The 18,384-nt window shown below is 39.6% G+C and overlaps 1 protein-coding gene across 1 annotated transcript in view; it reads right to left on the minus strand.

Moving 5' to 3' along the window:
- Positions 1-949: 949 nt before the first annotated feature.
- The window catches only part of il1rapl1a (interleukin 1 receptor accessory protein-like 1a), a 206,747-nt gene continuing 189,312 nt past the window's right edge, over positions 950-18,384 (minus strand). Inside the window, exons 8-11 of the mRNA XM_042494889.1 lie at positions 10,477-10,623; positions 6,597-6,767; positions 4,183-4,227; positions 950-2,039 (exon numbers count right to left, since the gene is read on the minus strand). Of these exons, the coding sequence (XP_042350823.1) occupies positions 1,318-2,039; positions 4,183-4,227; positions 6,597-6,767; positions 10,477-10,623 (1,085 nt within the window). The 3' untranslated portion in view covers positions 950-1,317. The remainder of the gene's footprint in view (positions 2,040-4,182; positions 4,228-6,596; positions 6,768-10,476; positions 10,624-18,384) is intronic.

An 18,384-nucleotide genomic window follows, 5' to 3' on the forward strand; every position in this document is an offset into this window, starting at 1 on the left:
TATCAGGATGGGAATAATATTATGGTTTAAAAACCGAAACATTGAAAATGCTTTACTTTTGAATCTAGAACAGTAGAGGACATTATTTTTTTTTCATGTGGGATTCAAAAGCCACCTTAACCTCTTGACAAACCAGGAACCACATTGCAAGTGTACAAAACCAGCATAACACTTATACACAAATCCCCTTCCTATGGTCGATGAAATGCAAATAAGTATGACTTCTCAAGCAAACTCTTTTCTGTTATAAAAATAGAATTCTTTTTAAAATAATCTACAGATTTCCTTTTAAGGTGAGGCATTTCACTATCACTCTAAAACAGCAAGGCTGTTTGTTTCAATAGAAAATATGAAGCTTTAGAGAGAGATCTGCCAGTCTATCGGTCGATCTGATTGGAGAGGACTAGCACTGCCCCCCAATCGCTCCTCCTTTGCGGTCCCACGGGACGGTATATTTTTGCCAGCTCCTCCTTCTTTTTGCATATTCTATGATTTTTTAAAAGAGAGTTTCCTTTTAAACTAGATACACCTTTTACAGGTAAACAAAAAGAAGTTTCAGCTCCTTGAAGCTCCTGAAATGTCCAGGCAAATTTCAAAAGTGTTAAAAAATGTTCTCTTAAACTACACAAAGATTTAAAAACAAAAACAAAACAACAGCGCAGGTACATGACATACTGGCTTTTCCAAAAGAAAAAAAAAAGAAGAAAAAAAAAGAAAAAAGCGCACTGAAATAAGAATGAAAACTAAAAAGAGAAAAAAATATACAACTCTGTATAACAAGTTAAAGCAAAGTCCTACAGTAGAGAAGGCAACAAACATGACTGAATAAAACAAACAAAAGAACAAAACAGGAAAACACTGATGCTACAAATAAATTGAAATATATGTACAAGACCCTGTTTTCCTTTTGTTTGTGTGTGTATGCACATTTGTGTGTGTGTGTGTGTGTGTGTGTGTGTGTGTGTGTGTGTGTGTGTACGCGCGAATGTGTGCACAATTGCCATAGAGTGTTCTTGAATGTGGAGTTCTTGCAAGTCCGTATCTCGCTCGTGGATGAAACAGTGTTTTAATTTTATCTCCTGTAGTTCCATTTAGAAAACATCCTCTGTAAAAGAGGCGCTGTCCGCTTGAAAAAAACAAGGGAAGTCCAACCTGCTGTATCTCCATCACTTGCCGCCAGTTAACAACGGTTGGAACCAAACGGGTCCAAATCTCTTCTCGCCGCGTTCACGATCATAAACTGTTCCTACCAGACTGAGCCTCGCCACATCTGGCTCCGACTGATCTTCCTTTGGCCGATGCTGAGCCTGCTCATCATTACCAGATGACGCTGGAGATGCTGGTTTCTCTCGGCAGCAGAGGGAGCATGGCGTTGTTAGCGTGCGCCTCCTCCAGGCTGTGCTCTCGGCTCTTCCCGGGCGGCCTCTGTCCGTTCAGCAGTGTCAGTGGGATGTTGCAGTAGGTGTGCTGGTTCCCCAGAGAGGACAGAGGTGGCAGGGTCCCTCCTGGGGGTAAGTCATACTCGTAGCTGCGGTAGTAGTGTTTCTGCCTCATGGTGGTGTGGTAGGTGTTGTGGAAAGACGAGCGCAGTTCGGGGTGGGCGGTCGCCATGGCGGTGGAAGTGGCCGCTGCCATGGAGATGGCGGAGACGGTCTGCAGCTCTCCGAAGGGGCCCTGCTCGCTGACGTCCAGCGCCGGCTCGTGGGTGAGCATGGGCTCTGTGCGCCTGAACGGCATCTCGTACTGCAGCTGCTTCCAGAACTTGGAGTTGAGCTTGTTGCTCTTGGAGCCGCGCCACTTGATGACAGTGAGGGTTTTAATGGTATGCTTGAGGGCCTCCACCTCCTGGTAGTTCATGATGCCGCGCAACTCGGCACACTCGATCAGGATGACTTTGATCTCTCCAGTCACCAGCATGTTGCGCAGCCGCGTCTCCAGCTCAAAGATGCTCCAGCCTCGCCGCACCACATAGTTGGGTGTCATCACTATAATGAGGCGCTTGCTCTGGTCCACACAGCGTGCCACGTCCTCGATGTAAGCTGCAGGAAACAAGAAGCGAAGAAAGAAAAGAACAAACATGCATGAGAAAATAAGAGCGGCAAAACAGCTGAGTATGTACATTCAGTGTTTTGAGCTTATGATTTAGTGAGGACAGGGGCACAACACGTAATGATGGATGAACACACAGCATCAGACACAAAACACAAGACAGTGAGGGTGGCTATTATGCTGTCCACCTCCAGTATCTGGTCAAATAATACTCATGTTAGTCCGCAGTTTATCGTCTGTAGCGAACAACAGACACTGTATATGTGTGTGGAGATTATTTATTTTAATCTGTAAACCTTTTTATTTGGGAGGCACTTTGTGCTTTATCTTGAAAAGTGCTACATACATAAAGATTATTATTATTACTGTTAGATATATATCTAATCTATCTGTCTCTGTTCAGCTGAATAAATATGTTTTTGTTCCGGTGCATAGAGTTGGGTCAGTTTTGCTGGTTTTGCTGGTCTGTTCTGGTGTACAAGCTTAAACTGGTTTGATTTTATATAAACTGGCTCAACCGGCATTTATCAATGTGACAGATGCTGGCAAATGAAAAAGTAGCTGGCATCAGCAGCCTGTGCCTAAGATGTCATGGTGCTAAATCCAGCTTATATGACAACATTATTAACAAAATGTTGTGTTTATAAACAGACAAACAGCTACTAGTTTCTAACCGACAAAGTGCAATTTACTGCCGAGCCGAGCACTGACAACATGAAGGTGATGACATTTCATTTGTGCTGCGAAGGGGGAGGTTATGTTTATTTATTAAAAAGTTCTTGTGTGTTTCGGGTTGGCGAGACAAGACATAGCAGAGATAATCTCTCAAGAGAACTAAAATTGCACCAATATGCCAACATTTTGGATTTGAAGCCAATGAAAGAGGAATGCAGTGCGCCATTTGAAGCTCAACTTTTGTCAGAAGCCCTGTCTACATTTATATCTGCTGCTTGCTTTGAAAGCTCCGCAGTGGACGAGGAAAGCTGATTCATGAAGTTGAAACGAGGAATTATCTATACGACACCTCCTAAAAACGTATTTTCTATTGTTAATAAACGATGTGATCAATATTTCTCTTTTAAGTGAAGGGTTACCTATCATATTCTTTTTAGCCATAACTTTAAAAATCCTGATATTAAAGATTCACTTTAAATTCGTGGCGAAGCTATAAGGTCAGTGCACCGCTGAAGAGAGAAAAACAAATCGTGGTGAAAAGCTGGCTCTTCAGGTTAAGTAAAAGTAAGCGATGTTGGACGGAGGAGACCGAGACGGTGATGCATCAGAATTAGAAAAAAAAGAAGCAATATCTGATTCAGAGCAGCAATTATAATGGCTTAATGAACAAAACTTTGGTCAAAATATGACAGCGCTTTATGTGGTTCATTAAAATTTGAAGGACCTTTTAATGAAAAGGGGCTATTTTCAAAGTATTCCAGTACTTGGTCTTTTCCTCCTCAAAATTCAAGCACTCTAAGCACTTCATGCACATCGTGCAAACCTTGTATGTTCTATGTCATTTCCAGTAAATATCAAAGTATAAAATCTGTTTTCTGTTTAAAAAAAGTACCAACGCAGAAGTGTTTACGTATCCAGTCTGATCCCTCCCATATATTTATTTATTTTTTAACGTGACTTGACTGAAGTGCATACTGAATGGATTCAGTGTAGACAGCGAGCTCTGATATAACGCAATGCAATGTGATAGTCGGACGCTTGTATATTTTTGTTACATTCTGTCATTATATTCCTCTAGGGTGCAGCTGCTTAGTCAAGTGTGACCCCTAGTGGCAAAATTCAGTATATCGGTCCGATGTTAGGCTGAATATCAAACTGGTTTGAACATTTTTTCACCAGCCCAGTTCCTCTGGTGCAGTTTAAAGTATGCATTTTAATCAAAACTCTGGAGGTCAGACCCACAGACAAAGCTAAGCGCTGTACTAAATGGCTCTAGATGGGGGGCGATGATTGATAAAGCTGCACAGTCTACAGGATTAGGCTGAGTCGCTGTCTGTTGAACTTGTCCTGGTGTTTCAGATCACACAGCACTGCCACTCTAAGCGTCTCTTTGAAATTTCCTAGGAGCAGGTAAATGACAGCAGCTGATACAAGAGGAAAAAGACTGAGGGCAAGTACCTCCAAAGAGTCGTGTTTCGTCCTGGTAATGCTCATTGGTGAGACCTAAACATAAACATTTTAACATTTAGGTCACAGGCAGAACACAGCACAGACACAGAAACATGCTCAACATAGTCGTAAAAAGTGGCCGCATCTCCTCTCAACTCATCTTTTTTATTTCACATATGATTAATCACATACCATGTTTCCTTGATTGGACATTCATCTACAATGAGTTTGCTTGGCACTGATGCTGGCAGCAATTTTCTTTTGATTAAAGGGAAGAGGCGGCAGGGCTCAGAGCTTTCACACATTTCTCACTGATGTTTAATTCTGTCTGGACCAACTAGGACGTGTTTGTGTTTTATCTGTTCCACATGAAGCCTACAGTACAAACACACAGCATTACTACTAACTAGAGCACGCTGTGTACCACTGGCACAGACGGACTACTGAGCAGAGTTAACACGCATGAGAATATGTTCAGACAGAATTTTCATGGACTTATTAATGCATGGATGAAAACCAGGGAGGATGATAAATTTGTTCAAGATATCAGCTCCTGGTGCACACTGTATATTCCCATGCCTGTAGTACATAGTATAAGAATAGCTGATGTGAAATACTATGATCTTCTGCTTTTATCCAGAGAGGTTTGAGAGGATACAAGAAAACGGCTTCTTGCCGATTGTATTGTATTGACTGAATATTTCCTTTTTCTTCTTTGAAATAGTCATCCACTAATTAGTAATGAGTGTGCATGCACTCTGAATCTGCCCATACAGCACAAAACATTGAAACACAAGACAGTGACAGTGAAAAACAACACAGAAGACACACTACACAACAAACAAACACTTCAAACTCATGAAGTTAACTTGATTAAGGGAGCCGGGCCGTGTCTCAACCACACTCAATCAAGCCCACTTACACCTGTTTAACTGATCCTAATCTGCTCTTTAGTCTGTTTTCTAGACGACAGAGTTAACTGCATGCTTGTGTCAAGCCAAAAAGTTAAAATAATGCTAACTTTGACAGCACCAAAGAAACAACATTGATCTTGAGCTGCAGATCAATCGCGTTTGAAAGCGACTCTCCTTTCCTGTCAGCCCTGATACTTCACACATCTGCCACAATCCTCGGTCCACTCTTACCGAAGCCACATCCACACTCGTACGTTTTCGTTTTATAATGCATAACTATAGAGAGCCCCAGTAATGGAAAAAAACCTGGAAATTTGTTAGAATTCCAGCACCTTGTTCCCTTGTCGCAGAGTCAATGGGTTTGTTGGTTAGAAAACTAAAACAAGATCCAGCTTAAGAGACTCTCACATTTTGGTCTATGACATGAAATATATATTGGTGAAAACGCCACTACTTTGAAGCTTTTATGTGTTTTTAAATAGACAAATGCTAACAAGAGGCTAAAGGAGACTACAGAATATCATCGTCGTGTCGTGTCGTTCATTTATTGCCTAACTTTAGCTTTTCACTTCTGGCGATCACATCTAGGCTTCAAAAACCCTAAAAGTGGTGCTCATTTGTGAAGATTATCTTGCTGAACAAAACGTGTGCGTATCATAAACATTTGTTTGCCACAGAGCTCGTCTTCTGCAGTGATCTAAAATCCAATGGAAAACCCTGAAAGCTTTTTGACATAGGAACCAGGACAATGTTGACTTCTGCGTCGGCTTGTTGAAAAATGTCATCCCTTGGGCGCTCTGTTTCTGCGTTTAAGCCTAGCATTTACTCTACTCTGGTGGTTTGGTTTGTGTTTAAATTTCCATATGTATATGGCGTACACCCCTAGTGTTCAAAGTCAAGGGATGCATGTGTTCATGTATGGACAGAAACGCCATAGCTGAAATGGCGGAAATGTTCATTTTTATTGTTTTCCTTCATCCAATCTTGTTGAATATGCACATGTTGCAGTAGAGACAAAAAAGGACCAATAATGCACGGCAGCACATAAATGGTGAGGTTGGCCTGTCATCTGTGTGGTCAGATTTGTGAAATATTTTGTTTAAAGACGTATGATCCACTGTGCATGCACTTGCACTAGGCTTGAGTGATATCTAATTTTTAATACCTTTATACCATCCTGAAATTTCACTGGGGTGCAGAGTTTATGACCCTATTAGTGTGTGGCATGAATGCCCCCCAGAATGGCCTAAACAGACAACTTCCTCTTGTACGCTCGTCCCTTTCCTCACATCCATCCTCAACATCCAATACTTCCTCATTTCACTGAACCTTTAAACTCATGTTGTTGTGGCATGGTCCGTGCTACTGAATGAGAAAGTTTAACAAATCTGCCAAACATTGCAGCAACTATAATACACGAGCAACTGTGAGTGCCCTCTCGCTCCAATACAATATGACACATGAACATTTATGTGCAAGCGCGTAAACACTGACAGTCACCGGGCTTACTTCCTGTTGGAATGAGGTCTCGATCTGGGATGAAGAGTTTGTAGCCGTAATGTTTCTCCAGGACATCGGGGAGGATCTCCAGGGCAAAGCGTTCCTCCTCCCTGGTCTCCTGACTCCACTGGTCAGGGTCCACTTTGGTGTAGGACAGGTACGCATCGTAGTCTTTATTTTCTAAAAAACAGAGAGAAACAATGGAGAGTGGCTCATGAGAGCTGCGCTAAATACCTTTAAGTCCTGCACAAATGGCACAATTTGAAAGCGTGTATACACATATGCTAGATGGACAAAAGTATGGACACCTAAACACTTCATCCATATTTGATTAAAAACACCTATGCTGGTTTTATAACAATTTATAATAGCTTTGGCTCAACTTTCACAGCAGTTTCAATTACAAACCTCTTAAAGGAATACTATAAATGCCCTATATAACCATTTGTACATCAGTTACTCACCCTGTGCTACGTAAATTTAAAGCTTGAAGAAAAGCTTGTTTTCCTCATATGCTTTTGGTGAACGAAAAATCCAAAGTTAATTTTTGATGAATTGAAGTCAAACTGAATTGAAGGGGTCCATGTTTAACAACAGCAAAACTATGTAATACATCCGTTTACAAACTCTACAAACTACAGCTCGTGCAGGACAATCCACCTCCCAAACAGACAGTCCTTCCCGATGGGGAACTGAAATAAAAGTGAATCTTATCTAATAACCTTAGACTTTACTGACAATAACAGTCATTTTACCTCACTGAACACGGCAGCTGCTGGTCTGCCGCTGCCCTGATCAGTTAGTTTGTGTTATTGTGTGACTTTGGTGAATCCAAAACAAACCCTCAAAACACCAAAATCACACAGTAATACATACTATCAATGACGCAGCAGTAAACCAGCAGCTCCCGTGTTCAGCGAGGTAAAATTACTGGTTTTGTCAATGGAGTTTGGCTGTGAAAAGAACAATGATAAGTTTGACTTTTAGTTTAGTTACCTGTTGGAAAGAGCTGTCTGTTTGGGAAGTACCGAGCATATGACTTTATAAATGAGACTTGGATCATATTGCACGGCATGAGAGTTTTTAAACAGCTGTTTTGACCTAATTTTTCTGATGTTAAATGCGGACCCCTTTTACTTCAATTAATCAAGATTTTTCCCGTTTTTGATTTCTTTGCTCATCACTACTCAACTAAGTATTCCTCATGAATTCATTGTAACACAGGGTGAGTAATTGGGCATATATGGGTGAGGTACGCCTTTAAGACAAAACACTATGTTAATAATTTTGGGCTTAGAATCTTATCTGCACAGCACACAAAATGAAAATGCCTGTATTGCATTTAGTATGTCATGGTTATTTCCTCAAAGATTATACAAATTACTTAAAGAAGAAATATGCAGAAGCCAGACGAGGAATAAGTGCAACTTTTAAAAATGGTCATTGTTTTTTAATTGAATGTGCTGCATTGCTGTAAATATAATGCAGTCTAGAGTCTGACTTAACACCACAACAGAACTTACATTCATACAAGATAAAGCAATCATAGCATTTGTACTTCACTGCATCGGTTTACATCATCTGTCCCGCACCAGCCGCAGTTTGCTTTTAGTAAAACACCAAATATCTGATATTTCAATCACTTGTATATTTTCTATAAAATGCTCCTGTAACAGTCTCTATTCTAATGGGAGGGCTTTACACAGAACCTAGATTCACGGATCTGCTCTGATTCTGAAGAGTGTTAGTGAAGTCGGCCACTGATGTTAGGAGATACAGCCAATCCAGTTCATCAAGTTCACCATTTCTTTCTAGATCTCGCTGTTTGCACAAAAGCTTTGTCATACTGAAACAGGAAAAAATACTTTTCCAAATCACACTTTAGCATCTTTAATTGGAACAAAATGCCCTTAGAAAAAAACAAAACCCAGCCACGCACAAGTATTTGGACACAGGCGTCCATATATCATTGGCCAAATAGTGGAGGAGAAATAAATTGGGGTAGATACAAAAATATCAAGATCAAGATGCAGGCAATACCCTATTCCCCACCTCGAAATGATTTCCCAGAAGACAGTGGGAAGAACTGAGAAGGCAGAAAATAGAAGACAGGGGAAAAAAGCACCACTGGTGACATGTTCAGTGAGTCCTAGTCATTATGCTCTGTAGAAACCGGATTGTGGGCCAGCCAAAAAGGGAAGAGGGGCTTTTTCACAAACTCTTTGAGGAGCATACGTAGCTTTGAATCTCACTGGAAAGGCCAGGGCTGCGCTCAATCGGATCCATACATCAAATAATGGCTTTCAAATTAGCAACCAACCTCAAATTAACCACCTAGCAATCTTAGAAGAATCAAAAACAGCTTGTATCCGCGGGTCCCTGACGGTATGACTTAATCATGTGGAAGTTTGAGTCAACAAAACAGCGTGTAATAGATAATGCATGCTACTGTAGAAACAAGCCAATGATTCAAAAATGAGTTTCCAGAATTTTTGAGGAGAGAGCAGAAAGAGTCAAAGCGAAAAGGGAAGATAGTGGGACACCAACAGATGAATCGTTAACTGAAGCAAAAGTTAACTCTGTTCTGTAGAGAAAACAGAAAGTTGCCCTCCAATTTCAGGCTGTTTACGCCCCTATGTGCTGCTCAGGGAAGGAGCTTGGAGCCTGCCCGGTCCCCGTGTCCTGCTATCTGGCCTTCGACAGCAGAGGGTGGGCATCATTCCATGACATATTGAGACTGATCTCTTTTTAAATGGGCAACAAATTGAAAATCTGTCTCCTCTCTTCCCTATGCAGCTGATGCAGGAATATACAGTCACGTGCACCTCCACACCAACAGTCGAGAGAGAGAGAGGAAATGGGCTGCTGTCACTGAGATAGGAGACGACATTTGTATCTAGCAGGGAGTCTGTTATGGATAGAGGCTCTGACAGCACACACACATTAAATCTCATGCACATGGGTAAACAAACAGATTGATTTACCAGTGGTGGAAGAAGTATTCAGATACTTTACTTACTTCAAAAGTACAAATATCACCCTGTGAAAATACTCTGTTACAAGTAAAGCATTGAGAAAGGTATGTAAGTAAAAGTAAGTAAGTATAATCAGGAAAATGTAGTTATAAGTAAAAGTACTGAGCGGAGTAAAAAAAAAACAACAACAAAAAAAAAATCATTAAAAATGAACACACCTAAAAAAATTAAAAAATTTAAAAAAAAGGAAAAAAAAAAGATAAAATAAAATAAAAAACACCCCAAATCTCAGAATTATTAAAAAAGGAACATCCCCCAAAAAATCTAACTATAAAACAAAAAAACCCACCCCAAACTTCATAAGGAAAAAAACATCTAAAAATTACCCATAAAAAGTAGAAGAAATATCCCAAAAAACTCAAAATCATAAACAAAACTGAAAATAACATCCTCCTCCACAAAACTCAAAAATAAAGGAAAAAGACTTAAATGTTTATCAAAATAGTTGGCAGTTAATCAACTTAACTTATTGTTGCAGCTGTACTTGTATTAACTGTTTGGTAATAAAATGAATATCAACCATCATGTTTCATAAACCTTTCTTATGTTTTTATGCAAAAATTTCAAAAGTAACTAAAGCCGTCAGAGAAATGTATTGCAGTAAAAAGTACAATATTTCTCTCTGAAATTTGGCAGAGTAAAAGTATAAAGCAGCATGAAAATAAAACATTCAAGTTAAGTACAAGTACCTCAAATTCATACTTATGTGCAGTGAGTCACATTTCACCATTAATTAACCCTAAACAGGCACATACACAACCATCTCTGCTTCAAATTTTGGAAAAGAAAAGCCTGGTGAAGAAAGAATAAGTTTGAGGTCTTTAGGAAAAAACAGGGAGAATTTGTTTCTTTACCTCCATCCACATCCTCGCTGCCAAAGTGCCTCCTATAGAAAAGCATCAGCTCGATCTTGTAGCATTTGTAAAGGGAGATGAGGAAGATGAGTAGCAGGAGGATCGCTCCCAGCCCTCCTGCCAGCTCCACGGTGTACATGAGTTCTGCTGAGGACGACACACAGAGCAGAAAATATTCAAAACTGCTGGTACGCTCACATGAATGCCCCAGGTTGAACTCAGGTTGGCTTCCTCTTCAATCCCCTGTTAAAGGTCAGATGTTTGGGATTTTGGAGGATGTAGTGGCAGAAACACACATTCCTTTGTGTGTAATCACCTGAAAATGTTACCTTTGAATGAGCTGTTATATCTACGTAGGTAGCGGGTCCTAGTCTATGAAAATGACCATGTGTGTTGCTATATTTCTACAGTAGCCCAGAATGGACAAAATAAACTCTGGCCACCACGAAAAAGCAAAGAGCCCTATCAAGAGCCAAAGTATTTAGCAGCCCCTCAGTGAAGACCAGAGTTGGAAAAACACAGTTTTTAAAAATCTGAAACTGTTTTATACAGTGATTTTTTAGTGGTTTAAAACACCTGGTTTAAATAATGCACACAGGAACATATTTTCACTGGAGGGTTCAGCACATTATATATATATATACATACATAGCTCACAGGAGCTAAAGGGACACTGCTCAGATGCACCTGCATTGGAAGCCCCTCAGACACTGTTTCTCTCTGGACTGCAGGTGCCGAAATTTGTTATATTTAATTTTATTGGTGACAAAAAGTTGTCTCTTCGCTGAAGATACTCACATATAGTGGGCAAACCACAACATTCGCTACGCTCTTCGGCTGCCTCACCATTAGTGTTAGCTGCCATTACTACACTCCCTCCTGATGGACATGCCCCCACAGTGGAAGTCCCACATATTCAAGATATTATACAGAGCTAAAAAAATGATCCTGATATTCTTCTGGACTTTCTCAGCAAGTTATTGCTATTAATTGGCTCCTGGTACTTCAGATCCCTCCCTAAGTTTGGCTGACCCATGGATGACCTCGACCCTGTAATGAAGACCTTGTCACATCTGATTGGAGAAATTAATTAAATCGTACATTTTAAACATTTCATGTATTTCCTTACAGGCACACCATCATATGCTGTTCACAATTTAAAACAAAAGATTAGATAATCCATTAGTTTTGGTAAATAGCCAACTATTTACAGAATGGGATGTTCCACTCCTTGTCAACAGTGGGTGCTGCAGCACGCTCAGCACCCACCTTCCCTCACTCCAAAGTCCTTTTGTTTTGGAGAGGAGCAGACCTCTGCAGATTATTTCACTCCTGGTAAAAAAAAACAAAAAACCTCCTAAATGTCTGAATCTTAGAAGAGAAAAAAAGGTAAGCACATTAGCAGGTGCTGGGCTAGCAGCCAGTCTCCAACCAGCCAAACTGTGTCAAAGAAACACTGATTTTTAAAGGAAAACTGATTTTATTTGAGAGTTTTTAATAGTTTAAATCATCTGGTTCATTTGTTTTGTAGTGAAAGAGACCCCTGTGGATAATTCAGCACCAGGTAAAAACCTCCAGAACAATAAACACTGAAGGGATTATAACCTGGACAAGTTTCAGCTGGTTGCAGTGTTTCAGTCTGCTATCCTCACCGCAAGATGCCACTACATCCCCCTGAATCTTACACCTTCAAAGTCAAAGGATGAGGCACTTCTAGGACACATTTACATTTGCTGGAAGGCTGGACAATCATCAGTATTTTCAGAGCGAAGCAGCATCAATCTTCAGGGGGAAGAGACACAAGGCTCATAATGACTTTGGGAAAGATGAGAGGGCACAGTGCAGGGAGACACACGGAGGAAAATAGGAGGATGATGAGAAATGGGGGTTCATTTCTTTGGAGCAGCGATGACACAGCTCTGCACTTTGGCTGTCGTCCACAGTGGGACTTGTGACAATTCTGGACATGGATGGAGGCATTCTCAAAACAAGAGGCTTCAGTCTACTCATCTCACTCACTCCCCTCTCCATCATAACTCTCTGTCTTCAGAGCTATCTTGCCTTCCTCCCCCTCTTTTCTCCCCCTTTGTCACTCCATTCATTTCTCTTCTTTATTATCTTCTCTCCATCTCCCCAGAGACCCGGCTTAGGGAAGGATGAGTTATGTTGTGTATGAAAGCAGCGTTTACCTGGTCGGCTCAGCTAGAACGGGTTCACCTTATATCTCTGTCACTGTAGGCTGGAGCGATGCATGGCTGCCATGGCAACCGCAATGCCCCCTCAGTATTATCACAGATTACGGACACAATGAAGATACATACCTTTACGTTCCTTTCAGTGACATGAGATAGTCTCGCAGGATTTCAGTGCAAGCCATTTTATTTTAATGATTTTCTTTGCTGCACGCGAGTGATAGCGACCAAGATAGAAGTGAAGTTATCTCACCACATTGTTGCATCTGACTGGTGCTGCGTCCCAAATTCCATAGCAACAGGCTAATCAGTATGCTTAAAAGTATGTGAGATTTTTTTTTTTTTAATGTGTCTGCAACCTTTGTATGAAACCACTAGTACGATAATTGCATACTTTTTCGCAGTAAATACTACTGTATGTGATAGCTGGACACCCGCATAAATAATCCCATAATGCAACGTGGTCAGTAACAGTGTTCACAATAGGCAATGGTGGATAGCGACCAAAACAGCCCTGTAACATCAATGTAAGTGTTAGTATAGGCTTTCACCTTTCTAGGTATAAATAATATAATATAGTACAGTACAGTATATTATATTATATTATATTATATTATGTATATATAAGGGCGGATGAAGTTTTCACGTAATGTGATAATTACAGCTCAGTGCGTCCAAAAACATACATACTAGTGTTCATTCACACAAACCCTAATCCTCCAAACAGACCTGGGGAAACAGCATAGACAACTGTGACGTCACCCAACAGTTTGTGGAGTCCCATTTTCAAGCCTTTATGTCAGCATTTTGGCCGTTGCCATCTTGGTTTTTTGGAGTCAGAACTGACCGTATTTAGACAAGAGGCTGGAGCTGTGGAGGAGCGAGGGTGGGTCTGACACACGGCCTGTAGTGACGCCTTTCAGGCAGCCTGTCACTCAAACTGCCTCGCCCCTTAAATATATGTAAGTTTGGGCCTTTAAAGATGTGTACTTTACACTTTTTATTTAGTATGTTTAATCTGTGCAAAACCACGGTGTAAAAGTACTTTTGTCTTGACCTAGTGCTGGAGTCAAAACTGTGAAGTTTCTGCCTTCAGTCTTATTTATGTTAAACTAAGCTAACCAGCTGCTGGCGGCGGCTTCGTTTTCACCAAACAGACAGACTGGTATCGATCTTCTCATCTAACTTTTGGCAAAAAAGCAAATGAGGATATTTCCCCAGATATCAAACAAATCCTTTAACTTGTAAAGACAGATTTTCTGTATCAGTTAGCACATTACCCTTGATTTATTTACCGCTCTCTCTCAGGCAGACAGCAATGTTAATTTGTCTCTGTTAAATGTAAATTCTTGGCCTTTAATGCTTTTAATTAACAGTCATCTTATCTCTCACGTTGTTTATGTTTCACTGACCACCACTTACCCTCTGAATTCTCTTTTTTCTCTCCATCTTTTCTGAGATGGACGGACAGGCAACCTGCAGAGACATACCTGCTGCAGGGCTTAAGAGTGATGCATTCTGGGAGGGGGAAACATGAAATAAACATCAGAGTAATGTGTGAGAGAGACAGCTTGACTTGAAGTCTGTCTTTGCGTCCCTCTCCTTGGAAATGCTGCTTTGACAGAGACAGTTAAATGAAGCTGTCTGGAGTCTACAAAGACCACTCAAAAGGAATTGGGCCATCTAAAGATGGTCACAGAGACGGAGATTAAAGCGGAGGAGACAGACAGATAAAGACTTAAAATGTAATTGTATGCTGAACTTATTGGCCTGTTGGGAAAAGCTGAGGACCAATTTGCTGTTTAAACAGCCATCAAATTACCTCTCTTTGCAGGGTGACAACCAGTGCATGAAAAGAGCTTCAGACAAGTCATGCTAGAGAGCCAAAATAGCTGCACAGCTGCTGGAGCACATGAAGGAAGGAGAGGCACAACCACACGGAGCTCCAGCACAGACTGTTAACACACGCGTGGATAATAGAGGAAGTGAAGAATGGACAAGAAAAGGACAAACAAAAGGATGCTGTAAGGATTTTAGGGGGGATAAAGTAACGTGTATGATGTCTTTTTTTGTCCTGTTATTCTGAGGTGAAACCTGGTCAGATATCAGCTGTTTCTTGGGCTGTGTTCAGACTTCTTTCACAAGCTGTAAAACCTTCAAAACCAGAGAAAATTAGGTTGGTTTCTTTTAAAAACTTTGGAAAAACAAAAATGCAATTACCTACTTGGCAAGAGATGCCCTGCAAACAGCAAGAAATAAGGAAAAGGTGACAGGAAAATGACCTAGAAAATGACCAAGTTTTTAAATTTTTTTAAGGAGAGGCAAAATGTCCATAAAACTATAACTATTTTTTAAAATTAATTATTGTTAATTATTTTTGTTTTATTTTTATTTATTATTATCATTTCTTTCAGCTAATTTTCAGGTTATTTTCTTGTATTTTTCCATTATTTTGAAAAATTTCAGTTTAGTGAAAAATATGTAATTAAATTAAAATTATTATTTAAAATGTTTTTTTTTTTTTTAGCTCCGTAAAACAAACAGGTTACATACAAAACAAATTCTTCTCAGTAAAAGTTTATATGTTGAATTAAACATTAATTCTGTTGCTTAAAGCCTTTTTTTCGGTGCAGGTCAACAAAACTGCTGAAAGTTATTTGATATTTATGACCTTATGTCTTTAGGTCTTTTCCACTTTATTGCCCTGTTTAAACATTTGTCAGAAAAGCAATCAAAAAGTAATCAAATGTAATAAGTTATATTCTTTGAAGTTATTAAAATACTTATGTAACTTTTTATATTTTTAACAGATTAACTGGTAATCTGTATCCTATTACATTTAAAAAAGTCACCTGCCCAACACTGCATGTACACACGACCACTTAATAAAATATTTTTTGGGCCACTTGGGGGCAGCAAAAATGATCTGTGAACACAAAACTGACATACAGTAGTATGACGTCAAAAGGTCGATATGACCAACTTAATGACAAACATTATTTACATATCTGGCAGATGCGAAGTAACATAAGCGTTAACCTGGCGACATGTTTTTAAACATCTGTTGATTTTTTTCTTTTAACTCTAGCTTTTACTTTTAGTTTTGTTCTCCTTTCCTCTTGAGGGAAATATCTGGCTCTAAATATGTCGGCTGTTTGCTGCTGAGCTGGTAGCCTGGTAGTCCTGCAAAAAAGGTGATTCATGGGTGATATTTTGTCTTAATTTTATTTCCCGTGTCAGCTATGGCTAAGTAAAAGAACATGCCAGTCAGATTGACAACGTTGGATCATAAATATATTAAAAAAATTAAATGAAAACAATAATAAAGATTTTATGTTGTAATCCTCTGACTGTTCACTTTGTGTGTTGGGTCTGGCTCGTGTTCAAGCTGGAATATGAGAGCTGCTTCAGATAGTTGCGTTACTAACAGGCATGTTAAACTGTGGAGATGTATCTAAATATTATGAGATTAAGCAAAAAATACTCATTCAAATGTAATTCCTGAATAACATTGGTTTTAAATGAGATTATCTTAGTTTTACGTGTATGAGATGGCCTAAAATGATCACTTCAGATGTGCTGCAGTTGTGTGTCAGCTGGTCTTCTGTGCTATATAGAATATAAAATCTGCTTCAATCAGGTGTGTCAATAACAGAAGCATGCAAAGTATACCATGGCTTTTGGGGAGCTCACTTTGGTTTTTGGAGGAATGCATGCCTTGAGGAAAGGTCTGATTGTGACTCTTGCTGCGAAGAAGCATTCATAGCTGCCAGTATGTCGGCCTACTTGCTTTACATCAACACATTTGATATGTAAAAGATCTTTGGGTTAATTTGTGTTTATCATATTGAGCTGCCACGCTTTGATGGTGATGCATTGTTGGCAATAATAGTATGCATCCAAGTATCTTTGTCAAAGTTAAATATTGATGACTCACCCTTATGCATGAATCATACATTTATAAAATCCTAATTTTATATATGATCCATGATGATGAAGATTGAGTAAAATTGAAACTGCATTGAAAAAAGGCTTATTGTCAATATTTTAGAGACCCAAATTTCACAAATCATGTTTTCAGGGGAGCTCATGTCTTACTAAGAGGAGCTGAGCTCCTGTGGCTCTGCTGCAGATCACATCCTGACTAACAGGCACTTAAACTGTGGAAATGTGCTGCTAGATATTATGAGAATAAGCAAAAAATATGCATTTAAATGGAATTTCCTTCTTAGTTGTGCATGTATGAAATAGCACAAAACGATCACTTTAAAAGTGCTGCCTAACCAAATTATTTGAAACAAAGCATGGTTATTATAGGATTTGCCGTTTCAGGTGGGCCTCAGATCTTGTGTTAACTGGTTGTAACTTACTGGTCATATGTGTGAGTGGTCTGCTGGGTGCATTACTGCAAATTTCGGTGCTGGTTCGGGTCTTGATAATCAGACCTGTGCAGGCTCTTTCAGGTAGCGTACATACAGTTTATTAGGGCTTTTCTCATTGAAAACAGCTTCTTGCTGTGTCTTGAAACAACACTGACAAGAGCAGAGAGTCAATCAAAACACCAAAGTTGTGCGCCCTCAAACCAAAACAATGAGCTGAAGGATGCTAAAACATTCTGTGGGCTGAGGGAAACTGCAGTCAGGCGATCAACTCTCTGTGGGTTTGTCACTAAAAGTAAATCTTTACACATTACACCAAGTTATTTGATCCATTATGTATATATGATTAGAGCAATGGGTCTTATCCAGAGTTCCTGGGGTCCCCCAAAAAATGTGGAATAATTTATTTTCTGTATTTAATTCACTATAGAGCCCAATGTCAGTTCAAGTCATAAGAGTGACTCTTCTGATCAGAGGTTTCACCTCGTCCACAGTTATCATGGTAGCTGACAACTACAGATTTCTTGCTTGTAGTTGTGATTTCTTTATTTGTAGTTTTTATTTATGGTTTGCAGTTTATTGTTTTATTGGTATTTACTACATATTTAACATTTTGATTAGCACTGGGGCACTTCAATTGTTTTATCTTTCATCATCTTGTCATGTTTTATCCTGTATGTTGTCTGTGGTGTCTGAAAACTGTGTTAAATGGATACCATGAACTTTATACTGCAAACCAAATAAAGGAACCTGAACCTGAATCTTAATCATGTCTAGCAACCAAAATCTTTTCAGATGGAAGTCCCTGACCGAATGTGTATCAATGTAGGGGTCCTTGACACAAAAAAGGTTGAGAACCATTAAATCAGCTTTAACCCCTTTAACCTCAATGAAGCAGCCAACACAACACAAAGAGCCTTTAAAAATCTAATAGAAATTCAGGAGACACCAAATATGTGATGGTTAACATTTGAGGAAACCTGTATAAAGTGATGCACAAGTAGGGGCAAAGGACCAAATTCAGGGGCCTATGCATAAGCAGTCTCTTTTAAAATGTTCATCTTACAAAATCATTTTGCTTTCTTTCTCTTTCCTTTCTCTTTTGGAACACGGATTTCACTTTCTTGGGGGGAGACGTGATGTTGTACCTTCGTAATTTTGTCATGGCACCAGTTACTTAAAAATAAATACTTGCAAAAAACTACAACAACAAAAAAACCCTTTTCATTTAAGGCTTTTTGAGCCCCCCCCAAAGCACTGGGCATCTGAGTAATCAGTCCCATTATTCCCTTTACCATGACACCTCTGTGCACAAGACATCTAAAAATATGAGCATC

This window comes from Plectropomus leopardus, chromosome 10, assembly GCF_008729295.1.
Source record: "Plectropomus leopardus isolate mb chromosome 10, YSFRI_Pleo_2.0, whole genome shotgun sequence".
Lineage (NCBI taxonomy): Eukaryota > Metazoa > Chordata > Actinopteri > Perciformes > Serranidae > Plectropomus > Plectropomus leopardus.